General features: G+C 39.2%; 1 protein-coding gene across 2 annotated transcripts in view; it reads right to left on the minus strand.

Annotated features, from left to right (window-relative positions):
• Positions 1 to 200: 200 nt before the first annotated feature.
• Positions 201 to 12,164, minus strand: part of LOC126260039 (molybdopterin synthase catalytic subunit-like) — a 42,663-nt gene continuing 30,699 nt past the window's right edge. For both annotated transcript variants that reach the window (XM_049957215.1, XM_049957213.1), the window contains 2 exons: positions 1,048 to 1,160; positions 201 to 933 (listed from right to left, as the gene is read on the minus strand). In XM_049957215.1, the coding sequence (XP_049813172.1) occupies positions 738 to 933; positions 1,048 to 1,160 (309 nt within the window). In that variant the 3' untranslated portion in view covers positions 201 to 737. The remainder of the gene's footprint in view (positions 934 to 1,047; positions 1,161 to 12,164) is intronic.

The following is a 12,164-nucleotide window of genomic DNA, read 5'->3' on the forward strand; positions in this document are numbered from 1 at the left end:
ACATATCTGGTGCCACATACCTCCAGAAAACTACCAAGGACGTTTGAATACCTACCTACAGAACTGCTGCTGCAGTGTGTTCCATAGGTGGACCAACACACTATTTATTAAGCAAGTGCTTATAATGTTCTGGCTCATCAGTGTATTTTTCTTGGGGGAGGGTACTTGCATAATACATACCAATAGAATTATTACTGTCAAATCATTTATTTCTGCCATTTTTAAACAGTTTTAAATTTTATACAGTTGTAATCTAGAAAAAAACTTTTTTCCAAAAATATACTTTAACACTTTTCTGACAAAATAGTGAAATCAGTATTATTAATGAAGCAGTGCTCTCAATCATGTGACTAGGGGTTGTCCATCACACTAAATAATTCATGCTATGAATATATCAATCCACAAAGCAAAATTTGTTAAATGACAGAGACTGTAATTATACATAAATAGCTATTCAAAAACAAAATAGAGCAATATAACACACTAATTGTTTTCTGTGGTTTACATAAATCATGCAGTTGCAGTATATTTACTGCTTGGAGTTAATTACTTCAATGATCTCAAAAGTTCACACAGTACACAATCATCAAGCATAGAACACTAATACCACCACCAATATCTACATATTTTGTTCCCCATTATCTACATAATTCAAAGTGTTTCCTATACTACTTTCACACAATTCCCAGTTAATTAACAATTGAAAATAATTGCAACATAGTTGAGGTTACAATGTATCAGGATTTCTTCCATGCACATTCTGTGTTTTCTTTCCACTGTGGTTCATCTGAAGCATATATTTCTTTCTTCCATATTGGAGCCTTAGCTTTCACTGCATCAATAGCAAAATGAGTAGCTTCAAGAGAAGCAGCTCGATGAGGTGATGAAGTGGCTATTACAATACTTGCTTCTTTGACAGGGACAGTGCCTAGTCTAAAAATTAAAGCAGTGAGCTATACATATTTCAGCTGAGAGAGAAGCTTGCTTGTTAGAACTGTAAATTATTTAGCATTTAAATGGTAAAACAAAAATTTCTAGTTATTTTACCTGTGATATATAGCAATATTTTCTACTTTCCACTTCTGCCTGATATCTTCACATATCTGTTTGAGAACTTTTTCTGCCATTGGGATGTATGCTTCATACTGAAGTTGCAACACCTACAGCAATCATGACAAGGAATTTTATTATTCTAATTGAAAGTATAAGAGTAAAGGCTGTTCATGGAAAATTTCTTGGACAATGCAAGAGATGTGGAGGTAGACAGTAGTCTGCTGGGAATCAGGTCTGGACAACACAACAGGAAGGACACCACTATGGTCCTATGAATGGTGGCTCAGTATGTCTTTGCCAAATGCTCATATGTCAGTCTAGGAATACCAGCCACACTCCGCAATCTGGCATGTGAGTGCTTTATATTCATGGTCTTGTTTACAATAGCAGGACACTTGTATCAAAAGCCTCTGTAGAAAATTTTTTCAAACCTTAAACCATTTTGTCAATATGCACAACTCTCAGCTGACCAAATGTTTCCATATCTGAATTACTATACCAACAGCTCAACTTATACAATAACCACACACATGTTCAATGTCTACTAGTTGTCTTTAGAGCACTCTTTGATTACAGAAAGATAAAGTGTGACTCAGTCAGAACAACAATTGGCATACCATATTATCTAAAACCAGAGCAGTAAATTTTGTAAAGCAGCAGAACCCTCAAGACATTTGAAAATGCATAATATTTACTATGGTTATTCAATAAGTAATGAAAAACATATTTTCTCAAAGTAGGACAGTTTCATTCACCATTTAAATATACTACATTGTTCCCCAATTCTGTGGCTATTAAGCCCTGTTTTTCAATGTAATCTTTGTTCAGCTGTACAGCCTCATACCACCTTAATGTGAAAGCTCATATGCTGTCATGATATCACCCTATTGGCCTGTGCCTCAGCCTAATTCTTGTTGCATCATTTATTTACCCATCATTGCTGTACTGCTTTCAGTGACGTCAGTCCTTCAGTGAGCCACAGAGATGGAATCAGAAGGTGCGAGACATGAGCTGTAGGACAAGTGAGCGAGAACAGTTCACTTATGTTTTGTGATCTCCTCTTCAGTGTGCAGACTTGGGAGTGGCCTTACATAATCATGAAGAACGAGAAGTGCAGTCTCACTTTTGAGGCCATGAACATGCTATATTCGTTTCTTCAATTGCTACGAGTCTATGAATAGACTTCGGAGTTGATCATTTGACCATGAGGGAGGACATCAAACAGAATAACCCCTTCAGAGTCCCAGAAGACTGTAGCCATGACTATGAGCTGAGGGTATTGTTCGAAACTACTACTTCAAAGAAAACATTATTTGGCACCATTCCATGGACTGCTGATTCATTTCAGGTTTAAAATAGTGAATACATGTTTCATCGCCTGTGATAATGTTTGACAATCATCCCCATCTGTCTCAAAGTGGAAGCAATTCAGCACAGATATTCCTACTTTCCTCTTTATGTTCTGCAGTTATGTTTTGAGGAACCCTATGGGCACAAATCTCTAACTACGCTAATAGATTAACAAGTGAGTCAGCACTACAAACAGATGTGTCAAGTTGAGCACTGAGTTGCTTGATTGTTATTTGCCAGTTGTCTTGAATAATAGTATCTGCACATTACAGCATTTCAGGTGTCAATTAAGTGTGATATGCCTGCATATGGGATATCGACAGATTTCATTCTCCTCGTTCTGTTGATGACAGAAGCTCTGCCCAGTACTCTCTCATGCTTTTATACAATGCCCAGTGTCTGTAGACATTATGTAAATGCCTGTGAATATCTGTAATTGTCTGATTTTCTGCTAAAAGAAATTCAGAAACTCTTCGTTGCTTGGAATGCACCTAAGGTTGCAGATGCCATTTTGTCAGTTGCTTATACACTGAGGTCACAAAAGTCATGGGATAATTATATGCACATATACAGATGCCCCCCCCCCCCCATGAACCATGGACCTTGCCGTTGGTGGGGAGGCTTGCGTGCCTCAGCGATACAGATGGCCGTACCCTAGGTGCAACCACAACGGAGGGGTATCTGTTGAGAGGCCAGAAAAACATGTGGTTCCTGAAGAGGGGCAGCAGCCTTTTCAGTAGTTGCAGGGGCAACAGTCTGGATGATTGACTGATCTGGCCTTGTAACATTAACCAAAACGGCCTTGCTGTGCTGGTACTGCGAACGGCTGAAAGCAAGGGGAAACTACAGCCGTAATTTTTCCCGAGGACATGCAGCTCTACTGTATGATTAAATGATGATGGCGCCCTCTTGGGTAAAATATTCCGGAGGTAAAATAGTCCCCCATTCGGATCTCCGGGCGGGGACTACTCAAGAGGACGTCGTTATCAGGAGAAAGAAAACTGGCGTTCTACGGATCGGAGCGTGGAATGTCAGATCCCTTAATCGGGCAGGTAGGTTAGAAAATTTTAAAAGGGAAATGGATAGGTTAAAGTTAGATATAGTGGGAATTAGTGAAGTTCGGTGGCAGGAGGAACAAGACTTTTGGTCAGGTGATTACAGGGTTATAAATACAAAATCAAATAGGGGTAATGCAGGAGTAGGTTTAATAATGAATAAAAAAATAGGAGTGCGGATTAGCTACTACAAACAGCATAGTGAACGCATTATTGTGGCCAAGATAGACACAAAGCCCATGCCTACTACAGTAGTACAAGTTTATATGCCAACTAGCTCTGCAGATGATGAAGAAATAGATGAAATGTATGACGAGATAAAAGAAATTATTCAGGTAGTGAAGGGAGACGAAAATTTAATAGTCATGGGTGACTGGAATTCGTCAGTAGGAAAAGGGAGAGAAGGAAACATAGTAGGTGAATATGGATTGGGGGGAAGGAATGAAAGAGGAAGCCGCCTTGTAGAATTTTGCACAGAGCATAACTTAATCATAGCTAACACTTGGTTCAAGAATCATGAAAGGAGGCTGTATACATGGAAGAAGCCTGGAGATACTGACAGGTTTCAGATAGATTACATAATGGTAAGACAGAGATTTAGGAACCAGGTTTTAAATTGTAAGACATTTCCTGGGGCAGATGTGGATTCTGACCACAATCTATTGGTTATGAACTGTAGATTGAAACTGAAGAAACTGCAAAAAGGTGGGAATTTAAGGAGATGGGACCTGGATAAACTGAAAGAACCAGAGGTTGTAGAGAGTTTCAGGGAGAGCATAAGGGAACAATTGACAGGAATGGGGGAAAGAAGTACAGTAGAAGAAGAATGGGTAGCTCTGAGGGATGAAGTGGTGAAGGCAGCAGAGGGTCAAGTAGGTAAAAAGACGAGGGCTAATGGAAATCCTTGGGTAACAGAAGAAATATTGAATTTAATTGATGAAAGGAGAAAATATAAAAATGCAGGAAATGAAGCGGGCAAAAAGGAATACAAACGTCTCAAAAATGAGATTGACAGGAAGTGCAAAATGGCTAAGCAGGGCTGGCTAGAGGACAAATGTAAGGATGTAGAGGCTTGTCTCACTAGGGGTAAGATAGATACTGCCTACAGGAAAATTAAAGAGACCTTTGGAGAGAAGAGAACCACTTGTATGAATATCAAGAGCTCAGATGGCAACCCAGTTCTAAGCAAAGAAGGGAAGGCAGAAAGGTGGAAGGAGTATATAGAGGGTTTATACAAGGGCGATGTACTTGAGGACAATATTATGGAAATGGAAGAGGATGTAGATGAAGACGAAATGGGAGATAAGATACTGCATGAAGAGTTTGACAGAGCACTGAAAGACCTGAGTCGAAACAAGGCTCCGGGAGTAGACAACATTCCATTAGAACTACTGACGGCCTCGGGAGAGCCAGTCATGACAAAACTCTACCATCTGGTGAGCAAGATGTATGAGACAGGCGAAATACCCTCAGACTTCAAGAAGAATATAATAATTCCAATCCCAAAGAAAGCAGGTGTTGACAGATGTGAAAATTACCGAACTATCAGTTTAATAAGTCACAGCTGCAAAATACTAACGCGAATTCTTTACAGACGAATGGAAAAACTGGTAGAAGCCGACCTCGGGGAAGATCAGTTTGGATTCCGTAGAAATGTTGGAACACGTGAGGCAATACTGACCTTACGACTTATCTTGGAAGAAAGATTAAGAAAAGGCATTTGTAGACTTAGAGAAAGCTTTTGACAATGTTGACTGGAATACTCTCTTTCAAATTCTGAATGTGGCAGGGATAAAATACAGGGAGCGAAAGGCTATTTACAATTTGTACAGAAACCAGATGGCAGTTATAAGAGTCGAGGGGCATGAAAGGGAAGCAGTGGTTGGGAAAGGAGTGAGACAGGGTTGTAGCCTCTCCCCGATGTTATTCAATCTGTATATTGAGCAAGCAGTAAAGGAAACAAAAGAAAAATTCGGAGTAGGTATTGAAATTCATGGAGAAGAAGTAAAGACTTTGAGGTTCGCCGATGACATTGTAATTCTGTCAGAGACAGCAAAGGACTTGGAAGAGCAGTTGAACGGAATGGACAGTGTCTTGAAAGGAGGATATAAGATGAACATCAACAAAAGCAAAACGAGGATAATGGAATGTAGTCAAATTAAGTCGGGTGATGCTGAGGGAATTAGATTAGGAAATGAGACACTTAAAGTAGTAAAGGAGTTTTGCTATTTAGGGAGTAAAATAACCGATGATGGTCGAAGTAGAGAGGATATAAAATGTAGACTGGCAATGGCAAGGAACGCGTTTCTCAAGAAGAGAAATTTGTTAACATCAAGTATAGGTTTAGGTGTCAGGAAGTCGTTTCTGAAAGTATTTGTATGGAGTGTAGCCATGTATGGAAGTGAGACATGGACGATAACTAGTTTGGACAAGAAGAGAATAGAAGCTTTCGAAATGTGGTGCTACAGAAGAATGCTGAAGATAATGTGGGTAGATCATGTAACTAATGAGGAGGTATTGAATAGGATTGGGGAGAAGAGAAGTTTGTGGCACAACTTGACTAGAAGAAGGGATCGGTTGGTAGGACATGTTTTGAGGCATCAAGGGATCACAAATTTAGCATTGGAGGGCAGCGTGGAGGGTAAAAATCGTAGAGGGAGACCAAGAGATGAATACACTAAGCAGATTCAGAAGGATGTAGGTTGCAGTAGGTACTGGGAGATGAAAAAGCTTGCACAGGATAGAGTAGCATGGAGAGCTGCATCAAACCAGTCTCAGGACTGAAGACCACAACAACAACATACAGATGGCAGCAGTATCATGACGACAAGGTATAAAATGACAGTGCACTAGTGGAGGTGACTAGTGAAAAGATTTCCGATATGATTATGGTTGCACGACAGAAATTAACAGACTTTAAACATGGAATGGTAGTTGGTGCTAGATGTAGGAGACATTCCATTTTGGAAATTGTTAGGGACCTTCAATATACTGAGATCCACAGTGTCAAGAATGTGCTGAGAATTCAGGCATTAACTCTCAACATGGAGAATACAGTGGTCAATGGCTTTCATTTAATGACCAAGAGCAGTGGTGTTTGTGTAGTCGCCAGTGCTAACAGACATACAACACTGCTTCAAAGAACTGCAGAAATCAACATGGGATGTATGACGAATGTATCCATTATGACAGTGTCGCAAAATTTGGCATTAATGGGCTACTGCAGTAGATGACCGACGAAAGTGTCTTTGATAATGGCACGACATCCCCTGCAGTGTCTTTCCTCGGCTCATGACCACATCACTTGGACCCTAGATGACTGAAAAACTGTGGCCTGGTCAGATGACTCCTGATTTCAGTAGTATTAAGAGCTGACTGTAGGGTTACAGTGGGGCACAGACCCTAGGAGGCCATGGATCAAAGTTGTCAACAAGGCATTATGCATGCTGGTGGTGGCTCCATAATGTTGTGGGATGCGTTTACATTACATGTAACTGATCACTGACTGGAAACTGTTATGTTCAGCTACTTGGAGGCCATTTTCAGCTCTTCATGTTCCTACACAGTCATAGAATTTTCATGGATGACGATGCACCATGTCACTGGGCCACAATTGTTTGTAACTGGCTTGAAGAACATTCTGGACAATCTGAGTTAATGATTTAGCCAGTCAGAATGCCCAAAATGAATCCCATCGAACACTTATTGGACATACCAAGTGAAGTGACACAGTGGTTAGCATGTTGGACTCACAATCCTTCGTTCTTATTTGAGGGACATAATCGAGAGGTCCGTTCATGAACAAAATCCTGCACCAGCAACACTTTTACAGTTATGGGTGGCTGAAGAGGCAGCATGGCTCTATACTTCTGCAGGGGACTTCCAATGACTTGTTAAGTGCATGTCACGTTGAGTTTCTGCACTAAGCCGGGCAAAAGGAAATCTGACAAGACATTACGTAGTATACATGACTTTTATCACCTCAGTGTAGTGCTGCAATCTACTGGACTGTAAATATATGAGATGACAGCAGAATGTTTAAGCACATCACAAAGAAAATTAAAATTTTTTTTAACAAAAATTGGCCAAGGAAACAAATGTGTTTCTTTACTTATCAAATCCCCCTCATAATATTTGTTGTTGTTGTTGTGGTCTTCAGTCCTGAGACTGGTTTGATGCAGCTCTCCATGCTACTCTATCCTGTGCAAGCCTCTTCATCTCCCAGTACCTACCGCAACCTACATCCTTCTGAATCTGCTTAGTGTATTCATCTCTTGGTCTCCCTCTACGATTCTTACCCTCCACACTCCCCTCCAATACTAAATTGGTGATCCCTTGATGCCTCAGAACATGTCCTATCAACCGATCCCTTCTTCTAGTCAAGTTGTGCCACAAACTTCTCTTCTCCCCAATCCTATTCAATGCTTCCTCATTAGTTATGTGATCTACCCATCATAATATTTATGTTTGTAATATGTTGACTCTCAGTGACAGTATAATAATAATAATAATAATAATAATAATAATAATAATAATAATTAGTGAAATGTAAATGAACAAGTACATCTAGCTTGAAGTTGATAAGGTGATTCCTTTTTTATATTCAAGGTCCTTGCCTACAGCCTACTGGCCAATGGTGGATGGTAAATACACTATTGCATGGGGTGCACATTAGACGAATGAAGATCCCGAGGGAGGGGCAGGCCTACAAAGAACATCAAATAAATGTCTGATGAAGCATCTGTGAATGGAAATAATGATTGTGAATCCCCTGTAATAATGCAATCGATGATTTTAAATAATAGCCACTAGTGCAAGACATCTGTGTATGCATTTTAAGACTGACACTCCATTTTTGTACAGTTTCATAATAAATCATAATATCCTTAGATGTGAAAAGGTGTACTATGAATACTTAGAGCTAAAAAATTGCTGGTTTGAAATACTATTTATTAGACAAGGACTAGATTAGTTTACAAAGTGAAAATACCGGCAGTTCTCGCAAATGGTAAATATAAAAAGTCCAAATCATGCATGTTTTTGTGGTATGACCTAAATCACTGGAACAGAAACTGTTTGTATAAGATTGAGTCAGTAGCCAGATACTGTCAAAGATACACGCAGCAGAGTCCAAATACTATTCAAGAAGCCCACAGCTCACAAAAATCAAGATTAGATTGGCGGAATCTACACTGCATGTAAACATTACAACAGTGATTATTTTACATAAACCAGTCTTTACCAGGGATGAAGGTAATAATATATGACAGAAAAAAATCCTACCACCTATTTGGAATTGAATCATTGACCTACTGATTTGTTTCCACAATGGATTTTCACTCTGATGTGGAAAGTGCACTGATTTGAAACTTCTTGGAAGATTAAAACTGTATGCTGGACCAGGACTTGAACCTGAGATCTTCGCCTTTCACAGACAAGTGCTCTGCCAGCTGAGATATCGAAGGATGACTCATGAGCCCCCTCACAGATTCCTTTCTGCCAGTATCTCATCACCTACCTTCTCCTGTGCACCTTGAAGAAGTAGCAATCCTGGAAGAAAAGACGTTGCATGCAGCTTAGCCTCAGCCTACGATATTGTTTCTAGAATGAATTTTCACTCTTCAGCATAATCATTGCACATGCCCCAGCAGAATTAAAATTTATTTTGGGAACATTCTCTTAGACTATTACTAAGTCATGTCTCTGCAATATCCTTTCTTCCAGGAGTGCTACTCCCACAAGGTATGCAGCAGAACTTCTGTGAAGTTTGGAAGGTAGGAAATGAGATATTGGTAGTAAAGCTGGGAAGGAGGGGAGGGGGTCATGAGTTCTGTTTGGATATACCAGTCACTAGAGCACTTGTCTGCAAATGCGGAAGGTCTCGGCTTCGAGTCCAGGACTGGCACACAGTTTTAATCTTAATCTTCCAGGCTGTTTCAAATATAGATTTATTGTCAGGCATTTTTACCCATCTGTCCATCATATTCATGTCAAATTAACTCATAAAGTCTTTTTCCCACCAATGAGGAGCTTTCAGCTTTCTGTAATTATGATTGACCACATTAGTCTGTTAACTAAACCCAGAACAGACATTGCTTCTGAGAAAGTTCTTCCAGTGACTATCATTTAGGATATTAAATATTTGTTTAGTTGTTTAGGCAAGTACAGATATTTCTCTTTTGTATAGGCTCCTAGGAGACCTCTGCTTGGACATTCAGTTACCTTATAAGGGCAGTAGATGAAAAATCATACGTTTTACACCGCACGGGGTATCTGCGTGGTCTGAGGCGCCTCGTCACGGTCTGTGGCTCCCCCCGTCCGAAGTACAAGTCCTCCCTCGAGCATGGGTGTGTGTTGTCTTAGTGTAAGTTAGTTTAAGTTAGATTAAGTAGTGTGTAGTCTTAGGGACCGATGAGCCCAGTAGTTTGGTCCAATAAGACCTTACCACAAATTGCCAAAAATACCTTTTATTTTGTGTACATTTGTGGAGTCCTAGTTTCCTGCTTTATACTGGGAATATTTTTTAACAATTTTTATACCAGCATATAGGTCTTAACTCTGAATTTTAGATCTGAATGCACAATTTGGTGAAATGGTTTTAATATTTTCTGTTTGTTATTTCCACAGGCCTTTCATCCAAGTCATTAAATATAATGCTTAAGCCTTCAGTAAGATTTTTGTACAGGATGATTATAATTAAACTTTTGCTGCTTGAAAGGGTCCCCATGAAAAACAAGTGATCGTAGGATAAAGAAAGTTTGTGGAAACATTTGTGATGTCATGTGGATGAGAAACAATGAATAAACCATTGACAGAAACATATTTTAATTTCCACACAAGACAGTAACATTTGGTAACTGTATATCATGTTTACATTGTTGCTCAATGTGATGACCATCTGCATTCTGACAGCCTGTAACCACAGTATAGATTGCTCTACTACTGCCAGAAACATCTCAGGTGGGATGTCGGCTCTTGTGACACAGCTCTTGCACTGCTTGAAGGTCGCCCTTTGCTTCCAGCATTCTCGGCCATGGCAGCAGGAACTGCTTCAACAATTCTCCCAAATCACCAGTTAATTTGAACTTCTGAAACATGTTCTTCAATACCAGTGCAGAAAGAGGAACCCTCCCAATTCCTTTAATGTGTCAACACTCATGAAGAACAGCAGAAGTATTGCTGTTGTTTTAATAAAACAGCTTTACGAGTAAGGCCCTGCTACCTTGTCCAGATCCTTCTTGACTGTCTGCAACTGTAATGCAGTCTTATGCTTGTGTTTTAACACTATGTCACTACACCAGTATCGGTGCCTAATGGCAAGTCATGACACTAACACTACTAACAATGCAAGTCCTGCATCACACAGAATGAACATCGTTCCTATGAAATTGGGTGCCCATACAGTAAACAGTTTTCCATCTACATTGGCTCAAGTAGCAAAAGTTTAACTATAACTATCCTGTAGTTACAAAGAGCAAATGTCAAGATTCAGAGTACTTTAGGGATGTCAAATTTGATATTTGCCCATTATGTTTATAATTTTTTCCATCTTAACTTTTTTCCTCATTAACTTTTTTGTATTTCAAGCATAGCTTTTCTTTAATAATATGTTTTGTGTTATTCATACCATTGTAGAATGGGAAACAGTGCTTCTCAAGGGATAATAAGAACTACAGTTGCTCTTAAAGAGCAGCCATTGCAGGCAACATATGTAAAACAAACTAACAATAAATTATGACTAGTGTTAATCCACTACTAGTGTTGATTTACTCACATTTTCATTATGAACAATTACTCTTATACTACTCAGTACTTGTTTTTATCTAACACTATCTATTAAACATGTATGATTTCTGTAATTTTGCTGATTTCAGAGAATATTATCAGCTGTCTGTATAATGGAAAAGTTAAAGACCTGTTTAATATGAGCACTGATGTTAAGCAGAATTTACATCCCAAAGTCAAAATATTATGATAAATTGTGAGATTGGCTAATAAAGTATTCCAAACAATGGAAAGTCCAGGAAGGAATAACAACTATATGGAAAGGATATATTGCTACTCATCACATACGTACAAAAGTCTTTTAACCAGTTTCTGGCAGACATCAAACAGGAAATGGGGAATCCTGCTACTCACCATAAAGAGGAGGTGTTGAGTCGCAGAGAGGCACAATGAAAAAGAATGTTAGAAATGTTCAGCATTAACACAATGATGAAGGCATAGTCCAAAAGATGAACATTTCTAACATTATTTTTTACTGCGCCTGTCTGTGACTCAACACCTCTCCTATGAGGTGAGTAGCAGGATTCCCCATTTCCTGTTTGATGTCTGCCAGAAACTGGTTAAAAGGCTTTTGTATCAGAATATAAAACCCCATTCTGACCCCCGCCCTGCATCTGCTCACACACTGTTTACAAAGAGATTATTTTTATTCTAGTATTGTGGCAGTAAAGTTCATTTGCTTAGAAGGTAACTTACATAACCCTTGTTTAGTCTATTTCTGAATATTGCTCATCAGTCTTGGATCTTTACAAAATAGGAATAATAGAGAAACATGAACTGTGTATATTTCATGGATTGATTAGGGTGAGAGTAAGATAGAGTAAGATGGGTGTGTTCTTCCAACTCTAGTGGCAGACACTACAACATATCTGTTGTGCGTGACAGTGAGGCTTACTAGCATCTTTGTAGAAAAGTTCTGAT

This window comes from Schistocerca nitens, chromosome 5, assembly GCF_023898315.1.
Source record: "Schistocerca nitens isolate TAMUIC-IGC-003100 chromosome 5, iqSchNite1.1, whole genome shotgun sequence".
Lineage (NCBI taxonomy): Eukaryota > Metazoa > Arthropoda > Insecta > Orthoptera > Acrididae > Schistocerca > Schistocerca nitens.